At 43.2% G+C, this 17,388-nt stretch overlaps 1 protein-coding gene across 3 annotated transcripts in view; it reads left to right on the forward strand.

The window, feature by feature from the left end:
• The first annotated feature begins 1,501 nt into the window (after positions 1-1,501).
• mapk8b (mitogen-activated protein kinase 8b) overlaps positions 1,502-17,388 on the forward strand; it is a 29,283-nt gene continuing 13,396 nt past the window's right edge. The window contains exons 1-6 of one of the 3 annotated variants that reach the window (XM_027289223.1): positions 1,502-1,601; positions 7,981-8,161; positions 9,769-9,898; positions 10,495-10,553; positions 11,804-11,942; positions 15,746-15,911. In XM_027289223.1, coding sequence (XP_027145024.1) covers positions 8,040-8,161; positions 9,769-9,898; positions 10,495-10,553; positions 11,804-11,942; positions 15,746-15,911 — 616 coding nt within the window. In that variant the 5' untranslated portion in view covers positions 1,502-1,601; positions 7,981-8,039. Of the gene's footprint in view, positions 1,889-7,980; positions 8,162-9,768; positions 9,899-10,494; positions 10,554-11,803; positions 11,943-15,745; positions 15,912-17,388 lie in introns of all 3 variants that reach the window. The other 2 variants (XM_027289222.1, XM_019253297.2) reach the window with 2 other exon arrangements.

Here is a 17,388-nt window from a genome sequence, read left to right on the forward strand (position 1 = left end):
AGGTCATACAGGTGAACATAACTAGGTCATATGTCTGTTGTGAAATTTCATAAACATGCAAAGTAACAAGTATAACTGTCAGACAGACTGAGATGAAATAAAAAGTGATGTTTGACACCTAAATAATAATGGAGCAGTCTGAACGTATAAAGTCTGATGAGTCAACATTGTTAAATATTGCAGTATCAAGAGATTTGAGTGGTGCTGTTCCTTTTTTTAACACACTTTTTTTTTATTGCTGTTTTGTGTGCAAACTGTGCTTACCCACTCCACCCACTTTTCCTCAGCCACACCATCAAGAGAGGCCTTGTTAGTCCAGATTCATGTCTCTGTCCTTCACAGCTAAAGGAATAATTAACTCATTGACCTGTGGAAGGTATTTCCAGGTGATGCCTACGTGTGGCGTCATGCCACCAGTATAAGCTTTCTTAAGGATCAAATTTTAAACACACCACACTAGAACACTTGTCTGCTGAATTCTTAAAAAAAAAATGGATATCAAAGTTTGAGGTTAAAGTCCTGTTAATTGCATTTTAAAAGCCTTTAATCAGAAAAGTAAGTAATGAATGTAGTGGAGCTGTATACAGTATGAAGTGACATAAAATTGAAAGTGTAATACAAGTACCTCTAAATTGTACAATACTTGAGTGAAGTATTGCGGCTTTTAAAGTGGTCCAGATGCTTAATAAGGGAGATAATCACAAATAAAAGCCACCTGAAGGCCACTACAGAGAGAATTGTGTGGATGAATACAGGCTTTTTTTTAATCTAACGTTATGTTTGAAATATGACAACGCTTGCTGATTGTTGTGCTTGGCATAGTACTAACATGTTGCTAAATTAAAATTAGTTTCCACTTTATTAAGTACACCAACCCCAATGGGTTGACAGTCCTACAATAAATTCCACCTTAATGAAGTTCATTATGTTTAGTTTGTGTTATTAGTGTTGTTTCAGAGTGGCGTTTATCCTATTTTAAAGTTGTTTTAAGAGCTATAATTATGGTGTGGTCTAATTATAGAAGCTATATGATGATATTCAGTCATTACAATTCAAGCCGTTCAAATTAAAGCCTCTCTGAAACTGTTTTAATGTTAAAAACTTTATGAAAGTAGAATTTGCTGCACAATGGTAGCAATAAACTGCATTTGTTTCAGCTAGCTGTGCCTAATAAACTGGTAACTAAGTGTACAAATTACCAAATAAAATAACTTTGGACTTAAATTGTGTTGTAGGCTTCATTAGCCATCCTATAACTTATTAAAAAGAAATACAATCATGTGAGTGCATTTTATTTGACAGTCAGCTAAACAGGAAATAAATATAAACCTAGCTGGTAGCCTAAATGATATCTCAGCTGCAAAATCGTTTATATAAATACATGGTTTGCATTAATGTACATATTACGTGTGTGTTTTTTATGTTTTTAAGCATTTTTCTTGTGTGTAAAATCTCTTCATTTCAAAACGTTGCCAAACAGTCCGCTTCCGCTTTCCCAGGAGCGGCTGCCGGGAACGCGCAGGCGGTCTTGAACACCCCCCTCCCCTCCCCGGTCCTTCATTGTGCAGCCGAGGAAACATCGCAAGGTTTCGACGACGTTGGTATGAAATGGCAGAAACTGCTTGTGTCACGGAAGCACAAAGATTAGGTTACGTTGAAGCTACACATGTATTTTGCGATGACCCTGGCCTGCTAGCGTGAGGGGAAACGGGAGCGTATCCGGAGGGAAAAAAAAGAGGGATTAAAAAGCTGCTTTTTGTTTTCTCCGAAAAAGAAAAAGAAAAAACAACAACAAAAAAACGTCCGGGTTGTGTCTCCAGCAGCAGCAGGCAGGCAGCAAACGGCGACTGACTGCGGGTCGACACTGGTGGAATTAACCGGAGAGAGGGTGAGCTCGACATATTCCTACGAGACATGTTTGTCGTCTTATTGTCAAAACATTTGTGGGGAATGGGAACTAATGTGTGTCCCACACGTTACTGTAAATAGGTGTTCATATCATACAATGTACATGGTGACCACCACCACCAACACCACAGCAGCAGCAGCAGCGGCAGCAGCAGGGCAGGTCTGGCCTAACTGGTAAAAGGCAACCAGACTGAGTGGCTACACTGGGAAGCACACTACTGTAACCTACACGGACATTAGCGCTGCTTACACTGTTCACTGTGGAGCTGGTGGTCGTGAAACAAGTGAAACGTTTGAGTTAAAAACGCCGTGACCTCCAGCGTGTGCTCACCTAAAGACGCTAACATGTAAACAGAAATCACTTCTTGACGCCTTTGAATACACCCCGTTTCAGCTAGCAGCGGCTCGCGTGTGTTTACCGCCGTGATAGGATCTGCTGCATATTTTCTGTCAGCTTTAAAAAAGGTGGTGCAAACTCCATTCCTGCACTGCAAACCAGGCCAGAGTATCTTATTATAAACGTAGCAGCATGTCTGTGGATTCAATAACAAACAGTGAGCAGATGGGAGATGTGCATGTGTGTGTTTAAAAAAAAAAAAAAGTGATTCATGTGGTGCGTTCACGGCCTCACTGACCTGCAAATTCAAAAAAGGTGAATGCAGTTTTTTTCCTCTTTGGCATGTTGCATAATGTTTCAGCATGCCTTACCTTTTTGTTACGGCAATCAAATGGAGATCAGCTCTGTCTCAAGTAACATAGCATATCAGGCCAGATGATTAAATATGAATTATCAGTAATATTACTAAAATATGGAGCTAGGTTTGGCTGGTTTAGTCCAGGTTGCAGCTTGTGTGTGTGTGTGTGTGGTGTATGCGTCTTGCTTGTGCTATCTTTCCAACATGTTCCTGTAGTCCTATTTGGGCGATGCATGCAGCTCTCCCGGACTCTGCACTTGCACATTGCTAGCGAGGTTTTAAACAACCTGCCAAGAGAACAGCAGTGGTCAGCCAAAAGCACCAAGAAATCTGATTCCTGCACCAAAAGCGAAAGGTAGCATGCAGATATGGGAGTATGAGTCCTGGCTTACACACGGCGAGCTCTGAGTCATATCTGGAGGTCCTGTTGGCTGATACTGACAGATTTTGGGGCCCATTGACATTGATTTCTTAGTTCCTCCGTGCTATAAATGAATGGACGGTGTGATAATTTGCCTATTAAAGTGGAGTCAGTGTTTCTATTAATATGGTTTAAGTAGTCATGTTTGAGGACAAAGAGCTCCCTCATGTCCTTTTGGATCGTGTTCAAATTCTCTTCTGCATGATTTGATGTTTATTCTGTGCAAATGTGTTTGACACCTCACGTACAGCTGTTCAAATAAAGCTTGTTGTAAAGATTTTCTTGCCGGTTATGCAACAATTTTTTATGTACCCAGTCCGTACTAAGTCGGTCGCTTTTCCCGCTGAGCTTAAACTTCCAAAGTGAGTAGGTTCAGGGCCTGGAAAATGACCAAGAAGCTGCAAAAAGGATGAATAAACTGAACAGAAATCTACGATCTGTATGAATCCGTGAAGGTGCCACCGTGTAAAACGTCATATTCGTCAGTTAAAATCCTCATTTTCAACGTCATGTATTGTCTTCTGCCAGGTGCGTGAGGTGTCTATTAACAGGGCGGAAAGCACATATTAATGTACCTGTTTGTTATGGAGTTCTTCCTCCGAGCTCCACGCCGCAGGCTCCAGAGTTGCGGGCGCATTCGCTGGTGTTTGAGGCCGTGCGCTTGCACTCTTGCATGCTTGCTTTATTGGATGATGATGATTAAGGTGATACAATTAGATTGGTATGTCTCATCACTGTTGGTTTGGAGTAGAGCAGTTGCGTCACCTGTCTGTTTGGTGTCGGGCACCAAACCGACAAGCCGAACAGGTTAATTGTGGTGATTGGTTGTTGTAACTTATCGACAGAATCTCTAGATGTCTAATGATCTTACTGCGACTCTTATAAGCGCATCGGCTGAGGTTGGGCTTAGGTTTTAGGAAGTTTAAATACCCCGAAGTCATCCCTCAAGACAGTCAGAAGAGAAACGTGACTCTTTTTTTTTTTTTGCCCTTATGAGCTCTTATCAGCAGCCATGACTTTGGCTCAATGTGAGCGGCTCAAAGATAAAATCTAACTCATCCAAATTGCTGCCAGGGCTCAGTCTCGCTCGCTCAGATATCTGAAGGCCTTGTTGATGTTCGCCAGAATCCGGACGGTAAAGTCGCTGCACTCGGAGCAAACGATAGACAGAACAACTCCCAGGGGACACGATGTGATGGACTGCTGTGGGGCAGAGAAACGGGGGCAAATGTGGACAGGACAGCTAAGATGGATGTGTGTTCACCTGTAGAAAATCTTTGTTCTTTTCCGTCTGCTTGTCAGAGACATTATTTCCAACATGTATCCTATACATCGAATGATTTTCAATAGACCTGAAAGTGTCATCTGCTGCAGATATATTTTCTGTCGTTATATATTTAAATGTACGAATCTCCACCACCTTACAGCTGAACCTGACAGCCTGACACACACTGTCACATCGGCGGGCTCCATTTTCACATGCAGCCACAGATCCTCTGCTCTCACAATAACCCTGCTACGTGCTGTTCTGCCTTTCGAATTGGGAGAGAAAAGCCTCAAAACATCAGCTCAGACATATTCTGCAGTATTTTTAATAAGCCTACCTTGCATGATGTGAGTACACTCACACACACACACTCTCCCGTGTGGCCTATATTTGATTTACCGCATGGTATTTTCTGAAAAACGTGTTAGAAGTGGCTTACATGTTATTTTTGGACCTGTTGCAGCCAGATGCTGCTGGCAAATGGAAGTTGATATTTTTGCTGGCCAGCTTATGAAAAAAAAGGGTTTAAGTGTGTGAGGTGCCAATCAATACACAAGTGTTCATTAAATTGGAGGAGGCAACAGGAGTTTGAATCAGGGCACTGTGGTGAATTGCAGCAGGGTCGTCTAGTGGTGTGTGCTGGATGTAACGGCTGTGAAACAATCTATCGATATCTGCGCTCGCTCACTCTCATTCACTGTTTAGGTCTCTTGATCAACGCTCACTCTTTCCCCCTCAAACCGTCGGACAAAAGCCAAACCAAACTTCTTCGTGTCACTATTTTGCAGCGTAAATTGTAAGTCCGATTAGAAGCTGATACATGAAATAAAGAAAGCCAGAACACAACAGGTAGAGTATCACAGGTTAGTCCATGAATCCACCTGGATTGTCTCGGTTTCAGTGACATTTTAGGCTGACTGTGGAGGTTTGACCGGTCCGATCGTCTGATTGGTGGCCGCAGCGTGACGACCAGCTGTGTCATCCCAAAACTTGGATCCGGCTCAACTTCTTCGTCACGGGTCGCTGCGTTTTTTTGGCGGTCACCCCAGCAGCCTGCAACGCCCCAACCAAATCGGACAACCCCCCACTCAAATAAATGAAAAAACCTGCGTTTTCACTGCAGCACCAGAGTGTCTGGGACATGGAAAACATTGTATTAATATTAATTAGAATTAAGGTTATAAAAGCAAGTTTGTAATAACCATGTTTGGTCTAAATTGTACCTAAAAAGATTCATTGATGCTCTCTACATTAAAAGCTGGTCATTAAAAGCTCTTTAGTGGTAGTATCTGAAAGCATACTGTGATACTGTATATGTTTTTTGTACATTGTGGTAATGCTGCAGAAACGTGGTTAAATGGAGTGCAGGCGACTTATGAAGGTGGTAGGTGTGAGGCTGAATCTCTAGTAGGTGCTAATCAAACAGCAGCCGGTGGTGGAGTTTAAAACATGAATGTTATCTTTTTTTACAGCTTGTCTTGGCAAACACGATACCGAACCTTTTTTTCTTTTGTAGAATCAGTCCTGTATTATTCACCATGCTGCTGTACAGGTACAGTCTGTGGTAACGTTTACGGGCCGCGCGGAGTCGTCGCTTCAGGTTGGCCTGAGCTGCATGTGCCGTTTTCGTGTGCTGAATTCAATTTGGGTGAAAACCACGGCGCAAACCGGCCTTGTGCCAAATTAGGCCTTCACATTTTAAACTTTGATACAATCGTAGTATGACAATACAACATTCATTACCACGGAAACAGAAAGAAGTCCTAGACGAGCAAAACAGAATGTATTTTTCTGTTTCTTAAACGAAAACCTGCGTGCCGTGCTGCTACAGGAAAGGTCACTGAGCACACATTCAGGACCGGTTTCAGTGTTTCCTGCAGAATAACTGTAACTGGGCTGAGTTCGATGTTTTACATGAATACATTACCATATTTCTAGTAGGTTATTTCATATGTCGCCATATTAATGTCTTATTTTAGTGTTTACTTACAAACTTCTTTAACCTGCTTACTATGCTTTCCCTTCTCTTTCTGCACACACACACACACCTGCCCCGCCTCTCTCTCACTGTATCAGGAGCAGCAGTATTTTTATGAAGTCGCCCCAAAAAAACATACACATTTTGGGTTTTTTTCAAAGCAGCATGTGGTACGACCAGGTGTCTCTGTTTGTGTGTGTGTGTGTGTGTGTGTGTGTGAGAGAGACATAATACCAGATAATGTTTCTCTGTGTCTCTGCAGCAAAGCTGTGATGGTCAGAAGGGAGGAGCCAGGTTGAGACTGTCCACTAGTGACTCAATCGTAGATGTTCTGATTGATGGATCTTGTTTTTTAATAACTTTGGCACCATCAAATACATAATTGATGGAGATTGTTTCGTTTTTTTAACACATGGCACTAAAAAAGTAACAAGTGTGTATGTGGAAAAAGTATGAATTCTAATCAGAGTTACCCTCCACGGTTGGTGTTAGATGTAGCAGAGGTTGGTTAGCGATCAGGTGAAGGCATGTAAGAAGACGACTGGTTAGTTTGAGTGCGCTTGACTGAATCTGGTTAGTAAGCTTTTAACTCTACAGATAATGTGTTTTTCTGTACCTGAACATGGATGGACGTTCGATCAGCATGTCTCTCTTGCCGTAAGATGAAATATTAATTAAGGCTCTGTTGTGATACTTTTGTCCCTCTCTGTACCTCTGCAGTTTCAGCTCAGGCGCAGACTGTAGACAGGGTTCTTCAGCGGGAGAGAGAAGATGACGTTATGAACAGAGTCAGAGAGAAGAAGGAGACAAAGATAAAGAATAAAATACAACAGGAGGAGGAGGTGGAGAGGAAGAGGAGGCATTTGAGATCACTTTTCTGGTGCTTTGGTCTTGATTTCAGCCACTTTTGGAATCTCTAAAAAAACGTCCATCAATTATCTCATGTTTATTGATCTGATTTCTATTATCTCCTGGTCTGAGCCTGATTGAAGGAGGTCTCCTGTTTGAGTCTGATTTTTTGGGGGGGGGTTTTGACGGCAGCCCGGAAGATAGAAGAGAAGAGCGGACGTTTCAAGAATAGGAAGACGAGCGTAGGGGAGAGGCTAACTGATGATGAAAGGAAAGGGTGGTGGTGGTGGGGGTGGGTTAGCAGTAGTCTCAGGTCAGGTCACAGTCCGTGGAATGTACAGCTATCATCACGAAGCCGACCTCCTCAACACAACGCTCCAAATCTCACTAATGATTCGTCGTCTTCAGAGTTGGAGTGGAACCCGGCTTCCTGCTTCCTCTCTCTCCGCCTGGGTCATCACTCCATCGCACCGACCTTTTGCCTTTTATACAGTAGTTATTATAATCGATGAACCTCGCTTGATGATACCAAAGAGTGCAGATATACTCATGTGCACCATCGAACACATGAACATATCCACGGGTGGCTCCGCAGTTCTTTAAGGAATAAATAAAACGTGAAATGAGGTCCCCATGTAATGCAAACACTAGTGGTGATTAAGTGAGTTAACTGAGTGAAGCGCTGCGGCAGTAAGCCTGTAGTGTGGACATCTACAGTACGAGCAGCTCTTCATCGGTTCCAGTTTCATTTGCTGTTGTCCTGAACACGCCACCGTCGATGCTGCTGTTTTGTTTCCGTGCGCATGTTTTGTCTGCTGGAAATCATAAAATGACCACCTGTCTGTCTTTGTCTGTGCTGCAGGTCTTGAGAGGAGAGCTCCACTTGGATGCCCAGTCACAGCGTTTGTCCAAGGCTTCACCATGAACCGGAACAAGCGTGAAAAGGAGTACTACAGTATAGATGTGGGAGATTCGACTTTTATGGTTTTAAAGCGCTACCAGAACCTCAGACCTATCGGATCCGGAGCACAGGGAATTGTCTGGTAAGTTCAAGGACAAGGATACTTTCCACAACCTTATGCAAGACTGTGTCTCCTCAGCCAGATGGACAACATGCCCCCCCCAAAAAATCATTCTTTTCAGTCAGAAACTGCAGGATTGAACTTCCCACACAGGAGCTGTCAGGTTCGGTGGAAGCCACTGATGCTGCGCTCGACCTCTGCCAGCTGTTGGCTCCGAAAGCTGATGAGATCAGATGTTATAACATCAGCATAAGTCTCACACAACACAGAAATACATGCACGCTATAGTGTTTGTTGACAGTACAGTACGGTATAGTGTTCCCTGTGGATTTCAGGGTGATATTCATATCATGTCGACAGTTAAGCCACGTTTGCGTCCTTTAACATCTCCATCATTCCAGCATTTGATTGACTGAACCATCACATTTTTAATCGACGGTCCAAACTAATCCAGTCCCGGTTCGTGTAACATGAGCTAAGCGTGGAGTTCTGTCACTAATCCTCTCTGGCACTCGAACTGAGTAGGAACTCCAAGGAACTGATGCATGAGATACAGTCAAGGCTTCATTTTGATATATGAGGAATTAAATGTCAACAACTGCTGTGCTTCTCTGCCTAACCTGTGAAGGTCCTTAAAGTTTTTGCAGATGTGTGTATATATATATCTATATATATATTTTTTTATCTTAAGCCCCAGTTTGTCACAGTTCCATCATGTAAGAGAGCCGACTGTGCAGCTGTGGAAACACAAACCCTAGCACAAAAACCTCCCAGGATTTAGCAATATAAATAAAATTAGATAAAAATGAACATATTTTCTTTAATCACAGCATTGATTGTGATTTGTGGACACTCAGCCATCATCACATCCATCACATCAGTCCTCTCAATACAAGACTGCCTACAAAGCATTCCTGCTTATTTATTTTGAAACATATTAAAGCCATACATGCAAAATCTGATCTGATTTCTATAGAATCGCTGCGTTTATTTTCATACCACTCGACTCTAGGTCCTCCGCATGATGTTGGTATTTGAAGTGGACAAAATACCAACACCATTAAGTTCTCACAGACAAAGTCAGAAGCTACCAGGTGAACCTTGTGGAGCATTGAGCAGCTAAAAAGCTACATGTTTCCAGAAGGAGATGGTGGAAACTAAATGAGCTGAAAGGAGGTCATCAGAAACACAACTCCAAATAAACACTAAGACAGAATCTGGCGCTGTGTGTAGCATCAGTTTCAAAGACATTTAAGCGGTCTGAGTCTTAAGTGTCTGATTGGCTGTGTTTTTTTTCTTCTTCTTTTTCTTCCAAAAATTAGAACCGGCTCAAATTATTTTGGTGGACGAAACAGACGACCTCTCCACTCAGACGAATGGAAAAAACCTGTGTTTTAGCTGTTTTGATTTTGTCTCAACGTGCCCTAATGCTGCTCCAAGTCTGCTGGATTTTTAATATGCAACTGTTTGCTAACGTGTTAGGTCATATTATATCAGTACCACGTGTGATTTCATTCCATCTTCAACGTTGCAAACGACCGCTGGAGAAGAGTGCAGAGGGTTAAATGATCACTGCCGTGTTTGCTGTTACATTATTATTGACTTTTTGCTTTCATTCTTCACCGCAGTTCAGCGTACGACCACAACTTGGAGAGGAACGTCGCCATCAAGAAGCTGAGCCGGCCGTTTCAGAATCAAACTCACGCAAAACGAGCCTACAGAGAACTGGTGCTCATGAAATGTGTCAACCACAAGAACGTAAGAACTTTCTGATGTTTACTCTTCTTCTTCTTCTGCATGTTAGCATCAGGGATGGGAGAAGTTGAGCAGTGACACTTTTACTGTCCTAAAGGTTGTTTCAGACACTGAAGCAAAGCGTGCCCTGAGGAAAGCTCTGGAAAATGTTTAATCTCCAAATCAACTTGAACATCACTCATCTCCGTGTGCTCGCTGTAATTGTGCTGCATCCCGAGTGATTAAATATTGATATCGCTTGTTATTGGAAATAATGTAGTGTGATAACCTGTAATAGCTCTCCTGCAAAGTCAAAGAGAGTCTAAAAATCTGCCCACCTTGTTTGATTGACAGCTGATTTTGAAAACAGGAAGCTTTGTGGATGACCACAGCGCTCCTCCCCGCTGCTGCAACATGCTTTCTATGTGCTGTTTTGAATTAAGAAATGTCCTGTTGTTATTCATTATTGATGCTGCTGCTGCTGCAGAGCCGTTCAGGCGCTCCTGCTGGTTCAGGGATGCAGAGGTGTCAGCGATGATGTCATTTATTACAACCCTTCATCTCCCCTCTGGCCTCGCAGAGTAATAACTGTGCCTTTTTTTTTTTTTTATTCTGGGCAGATAATCGGCCTATTAAACGTATTCACGCCACAGAAGACACTGGAAGAATTCCAAGATGTGTGAGTATGACCGAGCCGAACAACATCTGCTCGCTGCATGTTTGTAAAAATCGATACAGGATGTGGCACGCTGAGGGCTTGAAAGCTCTTTTTTGACTTTTAGGAGCTTGTGGTTAGTGTGTTAACTTGCCTCATTAAAAGTACATGGCGTAGGCAGACATATTTCAAAGAATACATAATAATAATAATAATACATGTAATCACAGTAAGTGGACACATTTAATCTTTAAAACACTCGCTCTACAAACATGATTCAAGCGATGGATATCCGGGGTCAACAGAAACACCCAAATCTTCAACATACAAACCAAATAACTGGTGCCTCCGGTGGAGCACAAATACCGTAAAGTCCAACTTTTATGCATTCTACATTGGTGTGGACAGTGCGTTAAGTAAGATCAACACTGGTTCATGTTACGCAGCGACCTGGATGCGTTTGGAAGTCGACAAGACGCCCATGCGAGTGGAAACTTGCTGCAGAATCGCAGAGAGTAGAACACTAAACTGAGATGTGGGGGAAGTGAAGGTTTTCGCCGAGCATGACGGGAACAAACATGATTAATGCCATCCTCTAGAAGCTCTTTCTCTCTGTGTGTAGTGTGTGTGTGTAGTGCCGTGTCTGCCTGATTGGAGTTAAAAAGGAAACTGGACAAATCATAGCCAGAGGGTTGCAGGGCAAACACACAGTTAGGAGGATGGAGGATGAACACTCCATTTGCCTGTGTGTTTCTGTACCTGAATACATACTTGCATCACGGAGCAGTACACAGCGCATTATCCCAAGTTCTATATATATATTTATAACCATTTTTATTGCTGTAAACACATAGGCAGAAGTTGTACTTTTTTTCAGTGTAAAGCCGCATGCTCTGTCACCAAGATCCTGCTTTTTGTATAAAAAGCTGTCAGGAGGTCCATGTAGGAGGATTGTAGGGAGCGGTGATGTAACAGCTGCCAGATAACATAACATCATCACTGTTTTGAGAAGGAGAACCCTTCCTGAATGCCATGAGAAACTAGTGCTGCGAGGATGAGGAAATAAGAGCTTAAAATGTTTACCTTTATTTCATATATCCAGAGTAAAGCAGCACTTTAATTCAGACTAATGAGTCATCAACCACTTTGATTGCATTACAATACATTTTTAATGTGTGTTGCTACATTGCCTGTGAACTAAAAATACCAACCTATGGAAGCTCTGTGCGTGCATCCCTGCATGATTATTTAACCCTCTGTGGTTTCCCCCGCAGGTATCTAGTGATGGAGCTGATGGATGCCAATCTGTGCCAGGTGATTCAGATGGAGCTGGACCACGAGAGGCTGTCCTACCTGCTCTACCAGATGCTGTGTGGAATCAAACACCTGCACGCTGCCGGCATCATACACAGGGTGAGGCATACTCGTACACATGCATACGAAACAGTCTGCGCGCTCCAGATAAGCAGGTCTAAATGTTTTATTGTAAGCACACACATGAATATGCACAGCTGCATTTCATAACTTAGCAGGCCATTCCTGCTTTTCACAGAAGCAGGAATGGCTGGACAGGGCTGCCGACATTGATATGTTAATAAGATTCAGCAAAATGTTCTAATGTGTCTGGCAGCTATTAGACAGAATGTTAGAGCATTGAAAAGCCAGTGTAGGCCAGCCGAGCAGCAGCAAACGAATCATGTAGAATGTCTCTAGATTTTAAAAGTCTAAAGTTTGAAGGAATAGTTTAACATTTAAGGATATAACCTGCAGAGAGATAAAGCGCCTCCAGTTTCAGAGTATAATAACACTGTGGTGAATATGGACAATTGTGCATTACTTGTACAAAACTAGTGAGTCGACAACTTTGCTAACAGCATGACACAACAACATAGCATCCAGCCAAGCTCTCGCCAACGACTAAAAGTCAGTCCCAGGTTTACTGTCTGGGGGCTACTCGCTCGGCCACTTTTTTATTTTCAGTGTCCTCTTGGTCTTTTTGCCTCTGTCATTATGTTCATTAGGCTGCTACACTTGCCCAGCTCCAGTTCTGGCACGACACAGCTCCATTCCCATCAGTATTTGCTGAAAGCCTCCTCTCCCTGGTGATCCAAAACACCTGTAGTTCAAATGCTAACACTCCACTGGTGTGCTGAGCTCACAATCTGCACAGCCCGGCTAACAAACTGAGCTAACATTAGCTAAGAGCAGCTACAGTTCACAGCAATTACTTTACTGACAATAACCGAGAGGTGAGGCGGCCGTAAAGCATTATGTACCTTTCGCAGATGATCTTGCGCGGATCACAAAGTAACAAAGATGTAACGTGTGCAGAGTGAGAATAACAGAGACACCATTCACCTGATTACAAGTCAGCGTCATCAAAATCATTTTCAACCTGTTACTTAATGGTAGAAAAGTTACACAATGTTGCTTTAAGAACAGGCACAACGCAAATACTAAACGATGGTCTCAGGTGCACAGTCTGTATTTGCATCTCAAAGTGTGCCATTATGGGATCATAATTCATCACCAGCCATAACAATGTATGACAGTATAAATCGTTATATATCTAAAAATATTCTTGGAAGGAGGCCATGATGCACAGGATTAGTGAGTGACGGGTAATTACAATGTCTCCCACAAATTCAGGCAGAATGCAGTGTTATTAACTGAAGTGTGTGTGTGTGTGTGTGTGTGTGTGTGTGTGTGTGTGTGGTTATTCTGTGGCAGCCTGTTGTCATGTTGATTTATTAAAGGTAAATAGCTGTAATGCTGCTGCGCTCTGGCTCCACACTCCTCCAATCAGAGGCTGCAGATTTATCAACATATGTGTCGTGCTGCCTTCAAGATTTCTGCAAGGACTTAATGAAGCTTTTCATACAGTTTAATTGACTCCTATCCATTAACCTTCTTTAACAACATGAAATGTTATTTTGTTGCTGATTGAAACACATCTACCAGATTTACATTTTAAGCATTATTCCGCTATAGCTGCACGTTCGCTCCGAGATTTGATTTGCTTGTAATATCACCAGAGAAGTATCAGATGGACGGACGGGGCTCTGACACATTTTTACCATCAGCTCTGTGTGTGCTGCCTCATTTGAATAAACCTCTCCCCTCACCTGTACACCTCCGGCACCAGAATACCACATGGATGGACAAAGCCAATTTCACAGTCATAGAGCTCCCGGCATTGCCACGTAAAAATAAGGTAACATGTTCATTGATGAGCTTTAGAGGCGATGGTTGCAGGTTTTGTTACCATCGGATGCAGCCAGGCTAGCTGTTTATTTTCTCCCTGAAATAAACTCCACATAGACACCTCTGAAAGATGGTGAACTGTCCCTGTTCAAATTTCGTTTCCATTTGTTGACACTTTATTATATGCAATCACCGGACAACACAGCCAAACATAAACCGGTTGTTCTGCTGAGGAGATGACGCACACGAACACACTCAGGTGCTCGTTCCCGTTGAAACAACAGACACAGGATGACACACATAATCCACACGCACGCCCTGAAGCACCGGCGAAAATATACAAAGGATCCCTCTTGTCTACACACACACACACACACACACACACACACAGACACACACACAGTCAGTAAGACAAACGCACACAGAGACGGCACTCTGTCAATCAACCTCAGTGAAAGACGCGGCAGTAGATTAGCAGAGCTCCTCTTGCTCCGCCAGCCAGAACTAATTGAGCCACAGGCGGAGCCAACAGGCACCGCTCGCATCCGCAACGGCTCGGCACGCAAGTGCTTTCAGGAGGTGAACAGATGCAAAACGAGTCATGGATCGCCAAAGACTCTTTTATTCTTGTGTGCCTCTGTGATGAGAGCCTCTCTAGTCCTAGATCGGTAGCTAAGAACTCCCTCTAGAATACAGCCTCCTACATACTCGAGCACAATCTGTGCTTTAGCGCCGCAGTCTGATACTGTCATTGTCAAGACGTTATGATAATGATCATGAGGATTTCTACCTGTACCTGTATTGTTCGCTTTGATAGCAGGAGAAGTACACAACTGTCCATACTACGACCCACAACAGAGACAAAGTGCTTGGCATGAAATGGCAGCTGGATCTAATTTGTTGCTATGTTAATTATGCCGCATACCAACTACTCAACCTGCCATGGCTGGCAAATTAGTTACTGCAATAAATGAATTGGCCGATTGATTGTAGCCGCAGGCGCTGAGTCATATTTATGACACTGGATGGAAATTTGAAGAGCTGAAGAGATAATCATGTCAGTTTGCTTTGTCGGGATGAGCTTCAGAAGAAAGGATAACTTTCTCTGCAAGTCAAATCATGTCAAACGGAGACCATCTGTGACATTTACAGCTATAGTTCAACACATAACTTATTTCTTCTTCTTCTTTCTTTCTTGTTTCTTCCTGTAGGTGTCAGGTGATTGACGAGAACATAACACAGCACAGATATGAAAACCGTGAAGTCAGGAAACAGTTAGATAAGGATGGAATAAAAACAAAAACACTGTTCACTGTGATTTATTATCTCCTGGTGATAGTTTTTCATGCTGGACAAGAACGATGGTTTCTTCAAGAGAAAAACAAGCAACTTTCCCATATATAGAAATGATTTGTTCCCACCAAAAAACATATTTTCCCCCGCTATTTCTACATGCCAAACTCCTTTCTTCCCTATCAGAGCAGACCATCATACCCCAACTGCACCGCCTGTTAGGCCACATTAAGACACAAAATGCAGGTTTTTTTCCATTCATTTGAGTGGGGGTAGTGCGTTTCGGCTGCAGTGGTGCTTTGAGAAAAATGCAGCAACTTGATGAGCCACCAATCAGTCTGGTCAAACCCTCCACAGTCAGCCTGAAATGTGACTGAAACTGAGACAATCTAGGTGGATTCATGGACTTAATGCTGATACTCCACCTGTTGCGTTCTGGCTTTGTTTATTTCGTGCACCCAGGTTTTAAATCTGAGTCTGACTTACAGTTTATGCTGCAAAATAGTGACACAAAGAAGTTTAATTTGGCTTGTGATGAGGGAGGACCAGCATCGATAAAGCCGGTTAATCAGCTAAATAAAAAGTTCTTATCTGATCGTTTGACAGCGGTTACATTCAACACAGATGGACTCACTCCCACACACTGATGGACTATAGCCACAGTGTCTGACTCTGTCTGAATGTCCTGAATCAGGCTTGTGTTGTGTTTTCTAAAACAGGACCTGAAGCCCAGCAACATTGTGGTGAAGTCTGACTGCACATTGAAGATCCTGGACTTCGGCCTGGCCAGGACAGCTGCCACCGGCCTCCTCATGACGCCCTACGTGGTCACCCGCTACTACCGTGCCCCTGAAGTCATCCTGGGCATGGGCTACCAGGCCAACGGTGAGTGGAGGGAAAGCAGCTTTCTTGACAGCAACCGGCCAGTGAGGAGCTCCTAAGCTGCTGCCTGGCCTGCTGCATGGCCCTTCCCCCCCCTCACCCTCTGGGATGTTTTTCGACCGCACCTCCCAAACACACACACACACACACTCCCACACACACACACACCCTGTTCCTGTAAAGGTCACACTCAGGGGGGGAAGTTGGCATGTTGGGTATTGGTGCTTTGTGGGAAACTTCCTGTCTGGGGACTCCAGTTCCCAGCAGTGCTTTAGCATGCATTTGATGTTTTATTAAGAGGTTGGCTGTCCTGAGCTCCTCACAGCCTGGCTGAAAACGCCGGTCTGAATACAGGCACTTGAGCATGCTTCAGCAGTTTCACATGGTGCTGCTGCTGCTGCTGCTGCTTGGAACATATCACAGTTTTTGCACGGCGGTCTTAAAAGAGTAGTTCAACATTTTGCAAAATGCGCTTGTTTGCCACATGTTAGCAAACTCTCATATCTGTCCGTTAGATATAAAGAGACGCTACCTTAGCTTAGCATAAAGACTGGTAACAAGGGGAAACAGCTAGCACGGCTCAGTCCAAAATCCAAGTTATGGTTCTACCGGGGTCATGGGCTAGACTATTTCTTGTTGGAGGACTCTTGAAAGTATAGCGCCGTCATTAGCTTTAGCTTCTTTCTACCTTTGGACAGAGCCAAACTAGCTGTTTCCCCCTGTTTCTACTCTTACTAAGCTAAACAGTTTCGCTTCATTTTTGGCGTACAGACATGAGAGTGGTCACGCTCTATCTAATTTTGAGCAACAAAGCTAACAAGTGCATTTACCAAAATGTTAAAACATTCATTTGACAGACCCCCAACTGGGGCTCCATTAGCCTAGCCAATATTTAGACTTTTAAAGTTCATTTTTTTAAAGTCCGATTCATCGTAGCAAGTTAAGCAAATCTTAATTCTGGACTCGGAGGATAAAATTGTCCCATTTGTACAAACATCATGAGGTGGATGCGTAGCATCGATGCTCTTGTTACAGGAGAATCTTGTATCATCTTTAATCCTCTTGACCAAAAAAAAAACAATGACCCTTGATTCTTTTCTTGCTGACTTGTTGCATTTTTTATTTTTTTTTGCTTATTCTCTTCTCCCTCCTTTTTATGCTGCGCATATGTAGTGGATATTTGGGCTGTGGGCTGCATTATGGCAGAAATGGTTCGCCACAAAATCCTTTTTCCAGGAAGGGATTGTATCCTTGAGCTGCTTGCAGCAGTGTCTGGCACTTCTTGTGAAAACACGAAAAAAACAAAAAAAACACAAGCAACACACAAAAAAAAAGTCTGTCGTCTCTTCAAACCATTAGCTCCATCAAACGGAGATCACATGTGTGATGCGAGCAACTACAGATATTCTATTTCACGGATTTGCGTGACACCTCAACTTTGCATCCACCCACCTGCTCGCTCTTCCTACACTCACCTAAG

Source organism: Larimichthys crocea, chromosome XVI (assembly GCF_000972845.2).
Source record: "Larimichthys crocea isolate SSNF chromosome XVI, L_crocea_2.0, whole genome shotgun sequence".
In the NCBI taxonomy this organism is placed as follows: domain Eukaryota; kingdom Metazoa; phylum Chordata; class Actinopteri; family Sciaenidae; genus Larimichthys; species Larimichthys crocea.